At 49.7% G+C, this 21,825-nt stretch overlaps 1 protein-coding gene across 3 annotated transcripts in view; it reads left to right on the top strand.

Moving 5' to 3' along the window:
* Window positions 1-21,825, top strand: part of SYNJ1 (synaptojanin 1) — a 53,814-nt gene that overhangs the window by 13,239 nt on the left and 18,750 nt on the right. For 2 of the 3 annotated variants that reach the window (XM_045578382.1, XM_045578381.1), the window contains exons 5-19: window positions 277-502; window positions 1,709-1,792; window positions 2,615-2,676; window positions 3,386-3,482; window positions 4,728-4,897; window positions 6,417-6,498; window positions 9,334-9,486; window positions 11,969-12,134; window positions 15,086-15,109; window positions 17,509-17,700; window positions 18,344-18,428; window positions 19,065-19,205; window positions 19,355-19,547; window positions 19,721-19,879; window positions 21,025-21,181. In XM_045578382.1, the coding sequence (XP_045434338.1) occupies window positions 277-502; window positions 1,709-1,792; window positions 2,615-2,676; window positions 3,386-3,482; window positions 4,728-4,897; window positions 6,417-6,498; window positions 9,334-9,486; window positions 11,969-12,134; window positions 15,086-15,109; window positions 17,509-17,700; window positions 18,344-18,428; window positions 19,065-19,205; window positions 19,355-19,547; window positions 19,721-19,879; window positions 21,025-21,181 (1,991 nt within the window). The remainder of the gene's footprint in view (window positions 1-276; window positions 503-1,708; window positions 1,793-2,614; window positions 2,677-3,385; window positions 3,483-4,727; window positions 4,898-6,416; window positions 6,499-9,333; window positions 9,487-11,968; window positions 12,135-15,085; window positions 15,110-17,508; window positions 17,701-18,343; window positions 18,429-19,064; window positions 19,206-19,354; window positions 19,548-19,720; window positions 19,880-21,024; window positions 21,182-21,825) is intronic. The other variant, XM_045578383.1, reaches the window with a different exon arrangement.

The following is a 21,825-nucleotide window of genomic DNA, read 5'->3' as shown; positions in this document are numbered from 1 at the left end:
GGTGGGAGGGCGGGAGTGCGCAGGTGAGGGACAGATTCTGCTGCTCAGGCCAACCCTGCACCGCTCGGACGGACGAGATACGGACGTGTGGGAAAGGTAAAGACAGGCATTGCCGCTGGGCCGCAGGTCACATCCGGGGCTGTGGTTTCACAGCCCAGCCCTCTGAGGCCTGGCGTGGGAAACCACACACCGGCACGCTCTCGGTGCCTTTGGTTACTGCGGGTCCCAGATGGGGCGCGTGCTGCCTGCGCTCCGCTGACGGCCGCCTCTCTCCAGGAACCAGTCCCTGCACCTGCACCTGCAGCACTACGGCGTGAGCTGCGACGACTGGCTGCTGCGCCTCATGTGCGGCGGCGTCGAGGTCAGGACCATCTACGCGGCCCACAAGCAGGCCAAGGCCTGCCTCATCTCCCGGCTGAGCTGCGAGCGCGCCGGCACCCGGTTCAACGTCCGGGGCACCAACGACGACGGCCACGTCGCCAACTTTGTGGAAACGGAGCAGGTGCGCGGGCTTACTGCTCCTGTGTGCGGGGAGGCGCGGACACAGTGGGTAGCAGGTGCTTCTCGGACTCAGAGCCCATTTTAAAAAATATATTTTATTGATTTTTTTAAAGAGAGGAAGGGGGAGAGATAGAGAGAGAAACATGGATCAGCTGCCTCCTGCACACCCCCCCGCAACCAAAGTACAAACCCTTGACTGGAATCGAACCTGGGACCCTTCAGTCCACAGGCCGACGCTCTATCCACTGAGCCATACCGGTTAAGGCTCAGAACCCATTTTTGACATCGGCCTGCCATTTACTGGTTATTCACAGCTTGGCGCTCAGATAAGCTACCCTGAGCGCCCTGCCCTGGAGTGGGCACACTCTTCAAATTGGAGCAGGCGTTTCCCTGCTCAGCACGGCCACAAGGCCTGCCCTTTAGTTTGAATTTAAAATCCTCGTGGACAGAGCTAGACACTCAGGAAAGTGTTTTCTGCGAATCAAGTCAATCCCAACTCTCATCTGTAGATACTTGAACCATCTAAACTTAAACATTGTGATACTTTCGGCTGTGAAACTAGATAATTGCAAATTTAGTCTATGCTTTAAGCCCAACTCACAATTTAAATTTTTAAAAAATATGAAAAACTAAAGAAAAAATATGTGAAAATAGAAAGGTATGTGTATAAAAAATAGAAAGGTATATAATGTTTAAAAAGCTGTAATTCCAATGTTTATATATCTAACTAGAGGCCTGGTGCACGAATTTGTGCATAGGTAGTGTCTAGCTAGTCCACCCCGATAGGGGCCCATCGGGCCAGGCCGGCTGTGGGGGAGGGTCCAGGGTGGTTGGCCAGCTGGCCCCGCCCCCTGTTTGAACTCCCAGTTGAGGGGACAATTTACATATTAGCCTTTTATTATACAGGATATTTTTCTGGTTAATACAGGTTGGGGCAAAAGTGCCTTACAGTTAGGAGTATGCACAAAACAGAGTTTAATCTTGTGTTATTATTATTTGTTAATTATCGTATTATTTTCCACACAAACCATTATAAACCCACTTTTGCCCCAATCTATATATACAGGGGATATTTTGTTAGAACAATTTGTGTGTGAGAGGTGGGACATAAGATACCACCTGTGCAACCAGTATTAGTAAGTTTTATCTCCTAACTAGAGGTCACAGCTGTGTCTGCGGGACTGTTTATCCGTGTTTCTCTCTGCAGGCCGTGTACCTGGATGGCTCTGTTTCCTCCTTCATCCAGATCCGGGGCTCGGTCCCGTTGTTCTGGGAGCAGCCAGGCTTGCAGGTAGGTGTTCCATGTTGTTGTTTCAGTCTCTTGAAGGTTTCCATGTGCTTTAAGTTTTCAGGATCGTCTGTTGGTTCACTGGATAGTTCTGTTACTCAATCTAATAATATTAGCTAGATTCATAAACACAGGTCTGAGTGCAGAGTTCCTGAAATTATATCAGATATTCTTTTCCTATAATGTTTTTTCAACATCCGTAGAAATTGAGCTGCTGTGTTTGATGCTTTATAAATAAAGATTGGATGCTTTCATAGTGCATTGGTTTTTAGTGTCCGTATTTGCTCTCAGTGTCTTAGTACATAATAGCTTGGCCTCTGTGGGCAGGAAGATGCCGTCACTAAGAACAAAGCTTCTGAATAGTCTTTCCTCTCCCTCTGCTCCTGCGGCCTGGGCGGGGGTGGGGGTGCTGGCTTGCGGTGTCTCAGCATCTCAGCACTCCTTTCTGAGCGGGAGAGACAGTAGTAGTGGAGCTGCTTCTCAGCTCTCACGCGGATGGAACGAGGGGTCCGCAGACCAGTGCCTGGCTCACGGTCAGCACTGTGTGAGGGGTCTCTGCTTAAACATGCCTTTCACAACCAGAACTTCCTCTTAGTTCACAGTGTTTCATAATGGCTGACCTCTAGCTCTTTGGTTATGAGGTTGCGTTTTAAAAAATAAACTGGGAGGAGAAATTTTTTTTTTTTTTAAGAACTTGTCTCTTTAAGAGACTGGTGAGTGGCAGTCAGTATGGGCGTCCTCTGAGTGGAGCGAATGCATTGGTGCCGTTCAGGGGTCTGTGTGAGCTCATGTGGCTGTTGGTGTGACACCTCTTTCTTGTCCCAGGTGGGCTCGCACCGCGTCCGGATGTCCAGGGGCTTTGAGGCCAACGCGCCCGCCTTTGACAGGTAGGGCTGGTTCTTTTACACGGTGCTCTCGGATTTGAACTTGTTAAGCAGGGAGACCTGTTGTAATTACACTTACTGACTCATTTTACGTTTTGTGGCTCGAGTAAAATTCCTCCTGACTTCTAACTTAACTGGAGGACAGTGACTCCTAGTGTTACGACTTCTAGCAGTGGCAGCACTGGTCTCCACACAGCAGCCCCGAGCCCCGAGCCCCGAGCCGCTGTTGGTACATGACTGGCCCGTAGTGAGATGCGCTGGAGTGTAACGTGTACACTGGATTTCAGGCACTTTGTGCAAAAAGAATTTAAGTGCCTAGCACGGTGTTCACGTGTTTTAAGTATATTGATCACATGTAGATGGGGTTTGGGTGCATGGGGTTCAGTCTCAAAGAGGCTGCGATGCCCTCGGTGTGAGGGGCAGCCCTGTGCCCTCTGTGCGTGTGTTCTCTGTGCTGGGCCAGCACCGGGCTCCCCGGGGGAGGGACCGGCGGATCCCGCAGCTCCAGGCAGCGGGGGCTCGGCACCCACAGTAGAGGACACTGCTAATGGAGTTCTCATCCGTTCATGAGAAGTCCACGTGGGATGAACTTGTATTCAGTTTACCGGTTCTGTGAGCTTAGACAGGATCATGGAAGTTCTCATTAATACTGGATTCTTATTTATTGAAAAGAATTATCAGCTGACATGTGCCTGTTTCCTTTCTTTAACAGGCATTTTAGGACACTGAAGACGCTGTATGGCAAACAAATAGTGATAAATCTGCTTGGCTCCAAGGAAGGGGAACATATGCTGAGCAAGGCCTTCCAGGTAAGAAGGTGTTGAACAGTTCGCAGGAGAGGCCTGGAATTCTGCCGGAGGGAAGTGGCTTCCTAGAGAAAGGATGGGCCTGTGGGAGCCATCAGCCTGCGGGCTGGTAGGGAGCAGTTGGGGTGATGTTGTGAAGCTGGGGTCGTGGGGAGTTCTCAAGGCAGTTGACCCTGTCCCGAAGTAGCTTGTGCTGTGGTGGTGGAGCAGAAGATCCTCCCCCGAGTGTCCCTCTATCCTGGGGCCCAGACCCAGATGGTGTGCTCCTCCCCCTGGTGGGCTCCTCCCCCCGGGACCGCTCACCCGCTGCTGGAAACCGGGCACTGTGTCAGCCCTTGAGGTGATGACGAAGGCATTGACGTACAGCAGGAGCACACCTGCTCACGTTGATGAGAGGAATGTGAGAATCTCAAGTGAAAGATAAGCCTTTTAAAGAAAACATGTTCCATGCCGAAACTGTTTGGCTCAGTGGATAGAGCACGGCCTGCGGACTGAAAGGTCCTGGGTTCGATTCCGGTCAAGGGCCATGTGCCTTGGTTGCGGGCACATCCCCAGTAGGGGGTGTGCAAGAGGCAGCTGATCGATGATTCTCTCTCATGGATGTTTCTAACTCTCTATCCCTCTCTCTTCCTTTCTGTAAAAAATCAAAAAAAAAAAATTTTTTTTTAAAAAAGAAAGAAAACATGTTCTTCATGAACACCAATTCAATAATTTATATAAACCATGATGTTAGTAGAATTATAAGCTTAAACAGGATGGTTAGAAAACATTTCCTTAAATCAATCTAACGAGCTCCAGAACTATTCAGCTATTTTGTTTAACTTTGTGAAATAAATATTATAAACAGATTATACATTTGGGAATAACTTTTTATGGTAAACTTTCAAAGCATTTTTATGTATTGAACAAATATATAAAAAAATAATTTTATGTTTTATAGTCTTTGTCTTAAAAAAGAACCACTTTATTTTGAGATTTATGGCAGATATAAACAGTTATTAAATTTGGATTGTAAACATGAAATGTGAGTGGGTGGAACTAGTTTCTCATTTCCTACACCAGGTGAGAATGTGACGTAAGCTCTCTGGCAGCCCATCGCCAGGGCGCCCGGGACGGGCAGGAGGGCTGGGGGAAACATGGCGTCCGGTGCCTGGCTGCGGCTGGCTGAAGGCCCGCGCCCTGAGGGCTCCGTCGCCGCGCACACCGGGCATGGTGCGCCACCCCTGGTGAGCCTGCCTTCCCTTCCAGAGCCACCTGAAGGCCTCGGAGCACGCCGCCGACGTGCACATGGTGAGCTTCGACTACCACCAGATGGTGAAGGGCGGCAAGGCCGAGAAGCTGCACGGCGCCCTCGGGCCTCAGGTCCGGAAGTTCCTTGATTATGGCTTCTTCCATTTCGACGGAAACGACGTTCGAAGGTTCGCCTGCTGTTTCTCTCTCCTTTAAATTGGAACTTTGCTATAGTTTAGAAATGACTCTGAACATTACACCCTTAACTGTCTTCTAAAATCAAAGTTTATAATGGTTATACTTGATTTTAGGTTTGTTTTCCTTTCTTGAGAATTCAGCAGGTAAATAAAAGAGAAACATGCAGATTGACCATCACTGTGCTATGCCCACCAGCCAATCAGGAGGGAACATGCAAATTAGAAGGATAAAGTTGGTGGCCACCCAGCTGCTCCAAGCGCAGAGTGGTTGGGCAGGACGTCTGCTGTGAGAGGGAGGGTCGGGGGGAGAGGGAGTCTTAAGGGATCTATAGGAGCAACACTCTGGCTGCAGCGAAGACAAAGATCGCAGACTCCGACCGGAGCAAAGGCCTGGGTCCCGGGTGCTGGAGGAAAACCGGTGCTGGAAGCCAAGGGGAGGAAGGCATGAATCTCTTCATGCACCGGGCCTCTAGTAATAATAATAGGTCACTTTGTGGCCAGGCAGTGCCCCTGGGTTTCCATGTGAGGTCCTATCCTACCCCTTTTTGCAGGGGAGGAAATGAAGGCATTGGCATAGCCTGCCCTTGTCATGTGATCAGGGTGTGTGAGAGCTGGAATCCTTCAGGCTCCTGAACCCAGCCTGTTACTGCGAGGCTGTTCCACTTTTCTCTTAAAATGATGCTTTAATGTTTTTGACCTGGTAAAGACAACTATTGCAAATAGAAGTGAAAGACGTTACATATTTATCTACTTCAGTGTAATTTAGTGTTAGCTTTTGCATATTAAGTAGAGGAGGAAGTAAGTATTGAGAGATTGAAATTAAGAATACAGGTTGAGCCGAAACCGGTTTAGCTCAGTGGATAGAGCATCGGCCTGAAAACTGAAGGGTTCCAGGTTCAATTCCGGTCAAAGACATATACCTTAGTTGCAGGCACATCACCAGTAAAAGTTGTGCAGGAGGCAGCTGATCAATGTTTCTAACTCTATCCCTCTTCCTTCCTCTCTGTAAAAAATCAATAAAATATATTAAAAAAAAGAATACAGGTTGAGGTAAGCTGCAGTAAAGAACACATTTTTTTCAGCGTACAGTATTTAGAATCAATGCTATGGAAACTTCATAGGACAGTCAGTAGAGATAAGAGATGTTAGGTTTTCAAAGTTTATTTCTTAAACGTGTGGTATCTTTTATGTGCAGAGAACCACGGTGTTGTAAGTCTGAATGTACACTTAGCTCCTGACTGCTGGCCTAGTTAAGAGTAAGAGGGTGGAGGAGCAGGTAGTGTGTGATAAAGAATAGGAGGCAAAATGGGAACAGTTGTAGGGCCTGGTGAGGAGATGGATATTCTCTGTAAAATTCCTTCACCTTTCCTGTATGTTTGAAAATTGTAATGGTAAGAAATTGGGGGAGAAAGTGGATGCTACCTTTTAATCACCTTAGTTTTTTCGGTTTGTTTGAGTTCTGTCGTTTTTGCCTCAAACAAGCTCTTTAACTTGAGTGACTTTGTTGCAGGTGCCAGAGTGGGACTGTCCGCACCAACTGCTTGGACTGCCTGGACAGGACCAACAGTGTGCAGGCCTTCCTGGGCCTGGAGGTAAGGGACCAGTGTGTGTGCATGGCCGTCCTGGGCGTGACCGTACTGTGCGTGGCCACCCTGTGCATGGCCATCCTGTGCAGGACCATACTGTGCGTGGCCGCCCTGACCGCCCTGTGCATGGCCATCCTGTGCGTGGCCATACTGTGAGTGGCCGCCCTGTGCGTGGCCATCCTGTGCAGGACCATACTGTGCGGGACCATACTGTGCGGGACCATACTGTGCGTGGCCACCCTGTGCGGGACCATCCTGTGCGGGACCATACTGTGAGTGGCCACCCTGTGCGGGACCATCCTGTGCGGGACCATCCTGTGCTGGCCGCCCTGTGCGTGGCCATCCTGTGCGTGGCCATCCTGTGCATGGCCGCCCTGTGCATGGCCATCCTGTGCGTGGCCATCCTGTGCGGGACCATCCTGTGGGTGGCCATCCTGTGCTGGCCGCCCTGTGAGTGGCCATCCTGTGCGGGACCATCCTGTGCGTGGCCATCCTGTGCTGGCCGCCCTGTGAGTGGCCATCCTGTGCGGGACCATCCTGTGGGTGGCCATACTATGCGTGGCCGTCCTGTGCATGGCTTGGCACCTCTCAGTGGCTCTCATGACCGCCCCAGAGCAGGTAGGTTCAGTAAAGGCATTTCTCTTCTAGTCTTTTTTCCCCGCAACATCCCTTGTCTTTTTAGTTCCCTTTTCCTGTTCTCTAAGTAGAGCTGTGTTTTCTCCGTTATTAATTTTTCCTATAAACACAGCCTTGCTGCTTCTGCTGGTCCAGTAATTGCCTCTTTTGGAAGCAGAAGAAGAAATACGTCTATCTGCGCTGTGCTCATTCTCTGGGCGGTCCTTTAAAGGTTTCTTGGAGTGGGGAGGCTCTGTGACCATGCCCAGCCTGTAGGGTGCGTGTGGACGGCCTGTCCCCAGTGCAGCCTGCATGGCGCCTGCCAGTCAGTGCCTCTAAGGACTGGGCTGTGTTAGCGAGAATGAAAGTGTGAGATTCGGCTTCTCCAGTGGTTTTTGTGTAAAGACCCCTTTTCTTTACCCCTTGCCATCAGGTTCAGTCAAATACAGACACAGTGTCAGCACAGACCCACTGCCCCCTGCTGGCAAAGTCCTTCCTGTCCTGTGCAGTGAGGGCTGCGGCTGGGGGCGTCCTCATTTACTCCTTCCTCAGGGACTGAGCCCACTGAGCGCAGTCCTCAGAGGCGTGGAGACAGGAACAGGAAGCCCCACGGTCCTGTTTCCTCTGCGCATCCTCAGATGGGGGCCAGGATGTTGGTTAATGAGTTGCTGGCAGCTGCGGTCCTTTGTGTCTCACAAATGACACCATGGTGTGCGGAGTGCTCTGCTACAGAAGTGTCTTTTGAGATGTTTCTCAAGTAACTACATACATTTTACTGCTTGCCTTTTCTGAAATCTGGCTTTGAGATTCTCATTTTAATTTACTTAAAAAATAGGACAAACAAGAAAAGTGAAAGCAGGCACTTGCCTTGTGGATGGAGTTTTTGTGCGGCTTGGTGCTGCTAGCTCTGTTTTTAGCTGGTTGGATGCATTGGTGTGGATTCTGAGAGGGAGTGACTGAGGCCCTTTAACGATTTGTAATACACTTTTCAGAATCTGACTCAGTGGCTTGCCACTGTTGCTCGTCAGGGTGAGAATGTGGCTAAGTGGTTACCAAGTGTACTAGTGAAGCAGGCACAGCCAGCCTAGCAGTGAGACCAGCTTGCCCACCTTCTTAAAGGCACAGCGGTCTGAATGACGAGGCGACCCGGCTTGGTTTGCCTCATTCTCTGCCAGCTAGGGGCAGTGCTGGTATCAGCCCTCGCAGTCAAACCCGGTGTAGGGTTTTCATAGGATTTTGATTTTGATCCTTGAGATTTATGGGTAGTAACCGCACTTACAGGTGAAGTCAAAGAAAACCCAAATAGGACGGAGTTGAGTGAACTCGAGGCATACATTAGGTCTGGACTCCAATAAGAGAAGTAGGTCGGGGGGCTGTGTACTGCTCGGACTCGCAGCTTTCAAGGCTGCAGTTCATCCTGAGAAAGAGCAATGGCTTGACACCCTCACTGCGCCCTGTGAGGAGGGGAGTGGGGAGCCAGAGACCCTTGCCTGCTGCGTGCCCCTAGGCCCTGGGCACACAGCACCAATGTCAGTGTGTTCTGTGACAGTTCAAGAGCAGCTCTTTTTCCTAGTAATCTCTGGACCTTGTTATCCAAACTTACAGAACCAAGACTAAAACCTAAAGGAGCTTAGTTACTCTGCACACATTTAGATAAACTAGGTCAGTATTTTTTCTGCTCTGCTCCATGCTGTTGAATAATTCGTTCTTGTAGTGTTTCCCAAACTTTTGACATATGTGTACCCCTTCTATAATTTTCATAACGCTGAGTACCCCTCGTACTCATGAGAACGTAGAATTAGGCGCAGCTAAGCACGGTGCAGTGCGTATCCCCACCAAACTCCGGTGCAACGCATACCCCCACCAGACTCTTCCCGTATCCCTGGGGCTGCGCGTACCACACTTTGGGAAACACTGTAAGACGAACAGAACAAAGTAAAGTTAGTATGATTTGCAGGGATAATTTAATATGATTTCACCATCTAACCAGAAAGCTATTCTTACTACAAGGGAATATTAAGTTGTTTGTAAGTTTCATTGACGTGGTTTTTACTTTAAAAACAGAAATGGTGGAAACAACACAGCCTGGTAAACTATTATGTTTGCAGAATCCAGTCCCAGAGTCGTATCGCTGCAGGTTTTCAGTTTACTTCTGGTCGTTCCTAGAGAGGCACGTCACAGTGAACACGTCAGTACACTCACAAATGTCACTCTGGGCTCTTCCAGATGCTGGCCAAGCAGCTGGAAGCCCTCGGCTTGGCTGAGAAGCCCCAGCTGGTGACTCGCTTTCAGGAGGTTTTCCGCTCCATGTGGTCGGTGAACGGTGACTCCATCAGTAAGATCTACGCCGGGACCGGGGCTCTGGAAGGCAAGGCCAAGGTGAGTGGTTCTGTCGCATTAGACAAGGCCCCTCGTTAGAATTCTGCCTTACCGTGCCTTTCTCCTCTTTCACTTCTCCTCCTCCTCTCATGGCCCTGATCGAGCAGGAGGTAGTTTGTTCCCAGGTCTCGGGGTCGGCTGTATGACAGACATAGGAAGTTACTTAGTGAGAATCCCGAGGCCTGTATGTAACATGCTTACATTTTTAAAAATTATTCTTCCCCTTGCATATTGGCTTTACTTTTTATACTGTTATCTATAATAATAAAAGCATAATATGCTAATTAGACCAGACAGCCGAACAACCTTCTGGCTGTCTTTCTGGATGAAGCCACGGTGGGGGCAGAGGCAGTTAGAGGCAACCAGGCAGGCAGGCAGAGTGCTTAGGGGAGATCAGGCAGGCAGACGAATGGTTAGGGGTAATCAGGCAGGCAGGCAAGCAGTTAGAGGCAATCAGGCAGGTAGGCAAGTGGTTAGGGATGATCAGGCAGGTAGGCTAGCGGTCATGAGCCAGTAGTCCCTGATTGCAAGAGGTATGTCTGAGGGGTCTCGTACTGTGAGAGGGTGCCAGCCAGGCTGAGGGGGACCCCCACTGTGCACGAATTTCATGCTCCGGGCCTCTAGTTTGTATTATAAGTACGATATTTTAAACCATGGACTTTGTAATAAAGGGTCCTATCATATTTGCTTTGGGTCCCCAGCACTTGACACAGTGCCTGCTACTGAATAAACATATGATACATGCTGGATGGACAGATAAATCAGTGGACAGTGTGTGCAACACCTATCGTGAGCCCAACATTATCAGGGCCCAATGACTATGTTTTTATGCTTTACTTATGTTGCCTTAAAAATGAGACTTAAGAAAATGTCAAAAGAAATGTGAGATGTGGAATTATTAATTATGCAGAATTATTATAATTTTGTTCCTCATTGTTCCACTTTAATTGCTGGTATTACCTACAGACTATTTTCCTGTCAAGTATTTGGCCCATATTGAGGAACTTTGGAAACACACTTGAAGTATTTTTCATTATTTTATGTATAATATTGACCTTTTAAAGCTCGTGACCCCGGGTGAATTTTAAATCTCTGCAGTTCCTCAGATTACTTCAGAACAGAAACCAGGACAGTCACCCCAGTCCTCACTAGGCCTCTTCGTGCAGCAAGTGAACCTCCTTGAGACACATCCTCTGGGTCTTTCCTTCCCACATCTGCCTCCCTCCGGAGTCACAGCAGCCCTGCGTGTCCAGAGGGGCCCCGCCTGCCAGTGCCTTTTGTTCAAATCACAGTGTCACACGTACTGACGTTTCAATATTGTCTTCTAAGTGATCCTGTTTTTTAAAGCCTAAATTGGTTAAACTGTACTTATTCATTTTACACAAAGAACCTAGTTCTTGCTGTTCCACCTGATGCTCTACAACTGTTCCTTAAGATTCTCTTCGGTGTTCTCTTGCCTTTTTGTTTCTGCAGCGACCACGACAATATACGTACAGAGGTCACCTGTTGTCAGTGGTCTTGACTCTAACCTGATAGATAGGAAGTTTCGTATGTTAATTTCTCATCTGCATTGAACTAAAGTCTAACATCTGCACTGTTCTTTCTCTTCCTTTCTCTGGTTCGTTTTGATTAATTGCCTGATAATGTGAATGGTGAGTGTCTTTTCAAATCATGTCTTTCATGTATGAAATTATATGGGAGGGAATAACATTTGAAGCCTCAATTACTGTTAGTTTTTTAAGGAATTAATATATTGTAAACTAAGCTATTTTCCTAAAAGGCAAAAGTTGTTTTTTTTTAAAGCAATTATCAAAATCTGTAAGATCAAAATAAACCTTTATGATAACTAACGTACTAAGTAAGTATATGCTCATTGAACGTTATATTATTCCCTTTAGGAATTAGTCCAGGTTTATTATTTTTGTTAGTTACAGATACACAGGTAATTCAGTGGCCTAAAATGTAGATGGTGGTTTACATGTGAACTATATTTATACATTTCTTTTTAGACTAGGCCTTCATTCTTCTGTTCAGTTATAGCTGTGACTAATGAAGTTACTAGGGAATAGTTTCCGGGTTTTTTTCTACTATTGAAGCCCTCTGCAGCTTTCATAAGAGCCTGTGAGTGCAATGTATCCCCCCTCTCCCTGCTGCTCCCCGCCCCGCCCCGAGTCTGCAGTGATGACGTGGGAGTGATTCCTGTCCGGGTGCACACGGTCCACTCTTCCCGTCCACAGTGCTAGGCGCCCAGCGCCCAGCGAAGGGTGCGGTGGCACTGAGCCTCCTTCTCTGGGCAGAGCTGTGGTCCACAGAGGAAGAGAAGCAGTGGCCTCCTGAGCCGTTTAACGTGCTGATTCGCTATCCAGAATAGAAGGATGAGGTCCTTTATTGCATACAGTTATGTCGCCTTAAGTTTCAGAATACCAACTGCGTGACAATGACACGATCAGAATGAAAGTCCTTGCTCCTTTTTCCCCAACAGGCTGGGAAGTTAAAAGATGGTGCTCGCTCTGTCACTAGAACGATTCAGAATAACTTCTTTGACAGCTCCAAGCAAGAGGCCATTGACGTTTTGCTCCTGGGAAACACTCTAAATAGTGACTTAGCTGACAAAGCGCGAGCACTTTTAACCACTGGAAGTTTGCGTGGTAGGCGTACTTACTTTATATTCTACCTGCTTGGTGTCACTCACACTCCTTCTAAAAGCCCAGAGATAAAGGTAAACTTATTTACATAAATAACTTTTAGGTTGAGTTGTTTAAGTTTGGAAGGATTTTCTATCAACTTGATTTTTTAAATAGACTTTTAATGTGTTTTTGTTGATTTTTAGAGAGGGAGGGAGAGGGAGAGAGTTAGAAACATGAACACTGAGTGAGAATCCTCCATCGGCTGAGTCTTGCACGCCCCACACTGGGGATTGAGCCCTCAACTCAGGCCTGAGCCCTGAGGAACTGAACTGTGACCTCAGCCACTGAGTTACACCGGCCGGGGATCAGAGGTGTTATTAAGCCATAAACTGAGGCCCAGGCGTGTTTTCTCTGATAGGCTATGATGGGGGTTAATGGCTGAAGTACACCAACTACAAAAGGCATTCAGCTAGTAGAGCCTTCAGTAGCCTCGCTATGTAGCAGACAAATGCTTTACTGGGAAATCAGTGCCTGAATCCTCGAGTGGGTATTCTGCTAGTCACCACCTAAAAGTTTCTATCACTCAGTCTTACCTTTCATTGCTGTTGCTTGAAGTGATACTAAGTAATGCTGACTAATGATTTAAAATATTGCTTATTATTGGACACCACTATTTCCAGTTTTAACATTTGACATAAATATATGGCTATTGTGCCTTTAATTTAAACCACAAGAACTGGAGCTCCTATCAGCAACGTATATTAAATGGTATCATGGGAAAACTCGGCATTCATTGTAAAACTTAGTAAATTAGACTTCCTCACTCTACGTTTTTTTCTATTTTAACTTTTTAGCACTCAGCATTTTTATTTCCTCTGTTATCTCCAAACCAAACCTTCCGTTTTCCCTGCTCCCGGGGGCCTTCCTCCTGGGAATGACTGGCAGGTGGGTTCTGTGGGCTCGGCAGGCTCTGGCATGGTGGCGGCGCTCAGTACAGCCCGCTCCTGGAGCTCTGGCACACTGTCTGGCCCTTGCGGTGTGGCTCAGTGGCGGAGTGTCATGTGCACGAAAAAGTTGCTGGTTTGATTACTGGTCAGGGCACATGCATGGGTTTCGGTCTCGATACCCAGTAGGTGCAAGAGGCAGCCAATGAGTCTGATGCCTCCCTCACCCCTCTCTTCCTTTTCCCTTCCTCTCTCTCTAAAATCAATTTTAAAAAAAAAACACAACATTTTTTTAAAAACCTGCTATCCCTACACTTTTAAGGTCAAGCTTCCTTCTTGCTTCCAGCAGCAGAGATTTAGCTGCTTTGCATCCTTCCACCTCTTCCCCCCGTGCTCCCCTGGGCCGCCCGGATGTGCAGACATGAGCACCACCGAAAGGAAGCAGCGAAGGAAAGAAAAGGAGAAGTGAGGGACCCCAAGTTTCCTAGACTTAATCACCGGCTTAGTTTCCTGCACATTTCCTTAAAAACAAGCCCCGTTCTGCTGCAGCACTGGTCCTGAGATGGCTGGCATCTTCGGGAACACGTGAGCGCATGCCAGTTCTGCTTTAGTTTCTGCACAGTTTCACTGGCAATGGTGCCAGGCACACACAGAAAACGCCCCCAGCAGAAGCAGGATGAGTAGAATTTAAAACACACACATGCAGCCCAACCCAGTGGCTCAGTGGTTGAGTATCGACCTAACGGGATGTTGCCCGGTTCATTTCCACATCAGGGCACGTGCCTGGGTTGTAGGCTCAGTCCCCAGCAGGGGTTGTGCAGGAGGCAACCGTCCATGATTCTCTCTCATCGATGTTTCTCTCTCTCTCTCCCTCTCTCTCTCTCTCTCTCTCTCCCTCTCCCTCTCCCCCTCTCCTTCCCTCTCCCTCTAAAAATCAGAAACTTCTTTTTAGAATTCACACATACACCTGTGCACACACCTCCCACCTATCTGCCTCGGGTCCCTGCTGTGCTGAGAGCCACTCCCATCACTGGTGCTGCCTTCCGCCCATTTCAGAGGCCCCGCCTCCTACACACAGCGACTCAGGCTCAGCCTCCCGCGGCTGTTGCTGCAAGCCGACGTCGGCTCATAACTGAGGAGGAGTTAGGCCCCTGGCCAGTGAACACGTGTAGAGCTGTGCTGCTGTCTATTGGGCTCCTGTCTTTGGTGGCGTCACCGCCAAAGCGGTTGTTTCCCCCAACCCCATTTTCCCATAAGCCCGTGACTGGGACATTACGCAGTTTTGCACAGCATGGTGGGTTTTTTGGAATGCCTGTGTTTTGTTATAACTGAGCTGATTGAGCTTATCAATTGGTGAGTCCCAGAAATGATTCTAAACGGTGTATGTTAGGGCAGTGTCTTCCCATGCTCAGAATCCTCCAGCTTCTCAGGTTTTCAGGTGCATGATCTCATTCACATGTGTGTGCACATGTGTACGCACACACATACACACTCATACACACACAAACATACAATCAGACAGACACATACTAATTTATAGACACACATATTCATTTACAGACACACACATATTCATTTACAGACACACACTCATTTACAGACACACACATTCATTTACAGACACACACACACACACATTCATTTACAGACACACACACACATTCATTTACAGACACACACACACACACACATTCATTTACAGACACACACACACACACATTCATTTACAGACACACACACACATTCATTTACAGACACACACACACACACACACACACACAGGAGCAGCCTGAGAAGCGGGCCCAGCACTGACAGCAGAGTCACTGCACGGTTCCCTCAGTGGTGACACTCAGGGCGGACTGCGTGCTCGCTGTCACTCTGTTGGTGTCTGCCCTGCAGCCCCCGAGAAAGCAGGTCGTCACGTGAGCTTGAGAGAAGGGGCGGCGCCGAGAAGGGACAGTCAGCCTCTGGCTGGCCTTGCCGTGCTGTTGACTAACGATGCTTTGTTTCCTCCTCATGCATCCGTAGTTTCTGAGCAGACATTGCAATCAGGTACAGTACAGACCCCCACACATAACAGCTACTGTTTCTTTATTTCTCTAAGGGTGATTTGTAAACAGCTGAAGCCACCTCCATGGCAACTCGCTCTTTCCCCTCAGATTCTAGCCACACAAATGGTCACCTCATTTTAACCTGAGGGAAAAACATAGATTTGAGAAAGCAGAATAACTTCTTCTAGGATGCTCTCTGCCATCCGGTAGCAACAGTTAAATTCCAAGTGGATAGAGCTCCTAGTTTCCTGTCACTGGAGAGTCACTGAACAAACATGGCAGCCTCACTCTCAGGCGCTGAGGGGGAAGCCCAGGTGGGACCGCTGGGGTTGACTCGAGTTCCGTCCATGACACTTGTGATGCCCAGCAGCGCTTCTCACTCATCGCGTTTGAAAAGGCATCGGCTCATCTCTCACTGGGTGGCACATTGCCTGTATAAGCCCGAACCGCCCTGATCTGGAGTCTGTAGGGAAGCACCGAGGTTGCCACAAAGTGGGAGGCGCTGAGCGTGTAGGGCCTGACAGTGGCTATTGTCTCGCCTCTCCTGTTCATGGCAGTCTCATGCCTTCATTCTCTGGCCCGAGTCCATGATCTTGTCTATAAACCCAAGTGGGTGGTGAAGAGAACCAAAGCCGAACTCGGGCCAGAATTTTAGTGGGAAAGACCTTTTCCCTTCACTTCGGATTCGGCGTCACTTAAGGCTTGTTTGGCGTGGCCGTGCTGAGTGCTTCAGAGACTGCGGTGTGCTTTTTGGAAGGATGGAGGAGGAGCACATGCCCGCGCGCTCTGGGCTCCGCCCTGAGGCGCACTGGCCGGGGACAGCATGGTGCTGAGGGGGGACATCGCTGGAGCAGAGACTCGTTAAGGAAAAGCTAGGGTTTTTTAAAACGTTGATCCCATTTCTGGACTGACTTTTTTTAAGTCCATACCATGGCGACATGTTTTTGTTCACACAACTCACTGTCTTGCGGATGATTTTCAGCAGCCAGCCATGACAGGCCCGGTGTTTAGGTCCAGAAAGGATGCAGACGCTGTTTCCCAAGTAGGAGCCATGGCAGTGACAGTTACACAGACCAGTCTCTCTGGGGCCAGCCAGCTCCCAGCACCCAGAGCAGCAGGCCAGAGCACACATCCGCTTTCTCCGCCTCACGCCTGTGCGCGAGCAGTCAGACCAAGCAGTAAGAGGGCGGAGAATCGGCCTCTGGGATCAGCTGTGCTAACACATTATGTCCTTCCTCTGTCACCAACTGCGGTGTCTTGGTGTCATAAATAAGTAATAGAATGAAACAGTGTCCCGTGGTGAAAGGCGAGAACCGTCTGGTTTTCTCCTCTGCCCAGTGCTGCCGGTTCAGAGCATAGTCTGTTTTAGATGGAGGGCCTCTTTCGGCTCCGTCCACTTTAAGTGCCGAGAATTTAACTTAACCGGCAGGAAGTGCGCTGTGGAAGGAAGGCGAATAGGGCAGGAGGTCGGGGGTCTCATTCACTCACCAGTCACTCACTGAGCAGGCCAGGGCCTCTCGTCACTAAGGTGGTGCCCCAGACCAACATTCCTGCCCTCCCGGAGCTTTCATTCTTATGAAGAGACAGTTACAGATCAACAGGTGAAGCGCGTAGCTGGTGACTGGTGAGAAGCAGTAGAGAGAAAGCACGGGGGGACGGAGTGCAGACTGTAATGAGGCGCCTCCGTGCGAAGTGGAGACGAAGGAAGGGAGGGTGGAGTGCGGTGGCAGCAGAGGCAGCCAGTGCAAAGGCCCTGTGGCAGAGCGGGCCTGAAACAGCGGGACGGGCAGTGGCTGAGCAGTGAGGGGACGGATGGGTAGCAGGCGAGGGCACAAGGCAGGGCACGTGGTGCAAGGAAGTTTCACTCACTCCGAGCGAGATGGGCAGCTCTTCTCAGTGACTTCACCACGACCCCTCGTCATCCAGGGAGCCCGAATTCTGCAGCCCCCTGTCAGTAGCTGGAATCTTACATGTAATGTTTTTAAATGTTGTCTGGGGAGAAAGTAAGTTTATATTTTTCCAACCTTTGAATGAAAGTTACTAGTATATGGAGGTCAGTTGCTGTGCTTCTGAAAAGTTGACTGTGTCTAGTTTCGTGCCTTAGAGAACAAGTAGCATTTAATGGAGAAGAACCGTTCGCTCCGCATGTTGTGTGCTGCAGTAATTTCACCGTGGCTTTCCTCACCGCGGTTCCCGTGTCTACGCGGCCGACCTTTAAGTGTGTTGGTGGATTGCGTCGGGCTGGGCTCTGTCAGGGCTGCTCTCCTCCTCTGCATGTGCCCACGTGCTTCGTGCTTGTTTACGTGATGCTTGTGCGTGCAGGCGCCACTTCTCAGTGGTGACAGCCCGTCCACCGTCGTTTTAATGCAGTTAAAACTCCTGTGTTTTGTTTTTGATTAGCCTCTTCCAAAGTCCTGAAGAGCATGTGCGAGAATTTCTACAAGTATTCCAGGCCCAAGAAGACCCGCGTGTGCGTGGGCACCTGGAACGTCAACGGCGGGAAGCAGTTCCGCAGCATAGCGTTCAAGAACCAGACGCTCACCGACTGGCTGCTCGACGCGCCCAAGCTGGCGGGCATCCCGGAGTTTCAAGGTGGGCCCTTACTGTGCGGTGTAACTAACGCGTCCCGGCTGGTGTCTTCACCTGAAGACAAGGGAGCGCTTTGCAATATGCGTGACTTTAGAGGACGCTGGCTCAGAAGTTGGAAGCCCAACATTTTATAGCTCAAATCCATCCAAAGCCCCATCCTCTTTATTCCTGGGGTTTTACTTTCTGAGCAGCACAAAGGACCAGCCTGTGGTTTTCGAATTTGAATGTGAAAAATCTCCTAACCGTTACTTCGCATTACCCGTTTCTCAGCCGCGTGTGTCTGAGCCTTTCTAAGACCCTCCCCCTCCTGTGTGGGTTCACGTTAGCCCATCAGAGGGGCTTGCTTCTCTACTGCCCCTGGTGTGAACTGGAGCGAGAATTCCTCCAAATGGTCTGTGAGAGCACTTCCGGCCTCCCAGAACAACAGTCTGCGAGAAGCAACCCCAGGGTGCTGAGCAGAGAGTAAATCTAAAGCAGTGCTGCTCCACGCCTGGGTTTTGTCTTCAGTTTGACTTCGGTTAAACTGAAAACACAAACGTGGATCTTGTGAGATCTGCTGTCGATCCCGGTTGTGTGGGGAGCTGGCAGCAGGGTGCCATTGGCTGAGGCTGCATTTTCATGGTCGCTCTTGAATGCGTCATTGCAGAGAGAAGAAGTAAGCCGACAGACATATTTGCGATTGGGTTTGAGGAGATGGTGGAGCTGAATGCGGGGAACATCGTGAATGCGAGGTAAGCCAGCAGGCAGCACCTACTTCGGGGGGGCGGCATGGGGGGCAGATCCGTCAGTAGTCTTTGCTTATAGAGATTGAGAGGACGTATGTGAAGGTCCCTTTAAACTAAGAGAGCAGTTCTCAGCCTTGGTATCAGGATCTTTTCTGCACTCTGAAGAACGTTGAAAATCTGAAAGAATTTTTTACAAATCTCTTTCATATCTGGCTTAAAATAGCTGGCCCGGCTTGAGGGCTCCATCCCCAGTATGGGTGTGCAGGAGGCAGCTGGTCGATGATCTTTCTCTCATCCATGTTTCTATCTCTCTCTCTAAAAATCAATAAAAACACCGAAACCGGTTTGGCTCAGTGGATAGAGCATCGGTCTGTGGACTGAAAGGTCCCAGGTTCGATTCTGGTCAAGGGCATGTACATTGGTTGCGGGCACATCCCCAGCAGGGGGTGTGCAAGAGGCAGCTGGTCGATGTTTCTCTCTCATCGACCTTTCTAGCTCTCTATCCCTCTTCCTTCCTTTCTGTGGAAAATCAATAAAATATATATATTTTTAAAAATCAATAAAAACAGTTTTAAAAGTTGGAGTACAGATGGGAGCTGTCTAGGGTCATTGACGGCTTGTCCCGCTTTGCCCGCCCTGCAGCACCACGAACCAGAAGCTGTGGGCCGCGGAGCTGCAGAAGACCATCTCCCGGGACAACAAGTACGTGCTGCTGGCCTCTGAGCAGCTGGTGGGCGTCTGCCTGTTCGTCTTCATCCGCCCGCAGCACGCGCCCTTCATCAGGTGGGTCCTCCCTCCTGCTCCCCGGGTGTGAGGTAGGCACCCCCCGTGGGCACGTGCACACTGTGCCGTCACCCCTCGCCCCCCTAATTACTCCTGCGGACGGGCACCTGTCCGGGGCGCCTCTTTGATTCGGATTCTTCGTGTCCCAGGGATGTCGCCGTGGACACGGTGAAGACGGGAATGGGCGGCGCCACGGGCAACAAGGGAGCGGTGGCCATCCGCATGCTGTTCCACACGACCAGCCTCTGCTTCGTGTGCAGCCACTTCGCGGCCGGGCAGTCCCAGGTCAAAGAGCGGAACGAGGACTATGTGGAGATCGTGCGCAAGCTGAGCTTCCCCATGGTGAGTGCCCGTCCTCCCAGGTGGGGGGCCGTGCTCCCGTGCCAACAGCGCTCACCTAGCAGACTCCCCGTGCTCTCACTGTCGGAAAATGTCTGAGCGTGTTGGAGGGCGGGGCAAGAGTCGCCATCACCATGGTGAGTGGACTCTGACTCGGGCCCCTCTCCCCACCCCAGGGAAGGATGCTCTTCTCCCATGACTACGTGTTCTGGTGCGGCGACTTCAACTACCGCATCGACCTCCCGAATGAGGAGGTGAAGGAGCTCATCAGGCAGCAGAACTGGGACGCCCTCCTCGCCGGGGACCAGCTGATCAGCCAGAAGAACGCCGGGCAGGTGAGGCACGGGACCGCGAGGAAGGGCCTTGGCCACGCAGCGGCTCTAAGCCAGTGGTCGGCAAACTCATCCGTCCACAGGGCCAAATGCCAACGGGACAGCGATTGAAATTTCTTCGGAGAGCCACATTTTTAAAACTTAAACTTCTTCTAACGCCGCTTGTTCAAAGTAGACTCGCCCAGGCCGTGGTGTTTTGTGGAAGAGCCACACTCAAGGGCCAAAGAGCTGCCTGTGGCTCATGAACCGCAGTTTGCTGACCACTGCCTTAACCCACGTGCTGCCTTGTCAATCTCGTGGGTTCTTTTTACACTTAATAAATATGTATGTAGTCTAACGGGTACAGACTTGCCTTCCCTTTAAAAAAAGAAAAAGAAAGGAAACCCCACATTAATTCACCGGAATTAATTGATTGATTGATTTTTAGGTTAACTTTTAAGAAGAATAATATACATATCAACTCCCTTTTTAAAAATATATCTTTTATTGATTTCAGAGAGGAAGGGAGAGGGAGAGAGCAATAGGAACATCAATGATGAGAGAGTCATGAATTGTTTGCCTCCTGCATGTCCCACACAGGGGATCAAGCCCCCAACTTGGGCATGACTCCTCCTGGTTCATAGGTCGACGCTCAACCATTGAGCCACATCAGCTGGGCTCATCTGCCCTTTTGAAACTTATTTCCTAAAACGTGTGACCACAGCATTTGGGAGAATGAGGGTAAAGTGTTTTCAGGGGGGAGGCAGTTGTGGCCATCTGCTCTGGTGCCTTCATGGGCAGTGGTGTGCGGACCATCGGGGTCCGTGAGGTCTGAGAGGTTGGTGACTGCCATTGATGGGGGTCAGACCTACATTCAGACCACTTGCCTGTCTAGGGCCCCAGATCCTCCTCTGAGAATCAGACATCAGACCACATGGCTTCCAAAGTCCGACAGTGCCGAGGTTCTTAGTGCGAGGTCAGGTCAGCCGGGAGGCCCAGGTCAGGCTCCTCCCCGCGCTCTGTCCGCCCATCGGACTGCTTACCCGATGCCCACAGGCGTGGCGAGGCCCCAGCACTTAGACTAGTGAACAGCTGTTTAGTGAAAATGTTGTGCTTTGTGAGAGCTTCCTTTGTACATAAGTAACTTACTTTGTGTATGTTTATTGTAGATTTTTAGAGGATTTTTAGAAGGAAAAGTAACCTTTGCTCCGACATATAAATATGATTTGTTTTCTGAAGACTATGACACCAGTGAAAAGTGCCGCACCCCTGCTTGGACTGACCGCGTCCTCTGGAGGAGGAGGAAGTGGCCTTTTGATCGATCAGGTCGGAAGTGGCTCCTCATGTCCCTGAGTTGGTGCAGATTTTGGGGGGAAGGGTGGGGAAGGGGAAGGGAGAGATGAGAAAGGGGTGTGAGTGTCAGAGGAGAGGCTTCTTACAGACGATTGATTGATTTTTGCTCTTCTCATTTTCTTTGTCTTGTTTGTTTTTCACTCCATCCATTGGGGCGACAATGGTTAATAAGCTCATGTAGGTTTCAAGTGTCCGTCTCTATGGTGCGTGGTCCGTGTACCACCTGGGTGCTTACCACTCACAGTCATACCTTCTGTCACCGCCTGTTTGACCCCATTGCCCTGTACTGTTTTTCAGCAAAGGTTATCTAGGAGAGAATAAGTAAAAGTCAGATATAAAACAGATTTTAAAAAATATTCTCAGATTAACCTTTAATGACATGGAAGGTTTGGGTCTGTCTCAGTGACAGTATTTCACTGAAGGGAAGCGAGAAAACACTTGGTGACATGGTAGTTGACCGCCCGCTGGGCTCTGACAGGAGGCAGGTGTCTGACATGTTCGGAGCCGCCGCTTCCCTGTGGAGTTGTTTGCTCGCCCTGGCCGGGCACAGGCCCCGCAGTGACCTCGGGGAAAGCCGCCTCTCACTGCCTGTTACGTAAACACCAGGCTGTGACTTC

Source organism: Pipistrellus kuhlii, unplaced genomic scaffold (genome assembly GCF_014108245.1).
Source record: "Pipistrellus kuhlii isolate mPipKuh1 unplaced genomic scaffold, mPipKuh1.p scaffold_m20_p_99, whole genome shotgun sequence".
Classification (NCBI taxonomy): domain Eukaryota; kingdom Metazoa; phylum Chordata; class Mammalia; order Chiroptera; family Vespertilionidae; genus Pipistrellus; species Pipistrellus kuhlii.
Note: the sequence above shows the minus strand (reverse complement) of the source record. Positions and strands in the feature narration are given on the sequence as shown.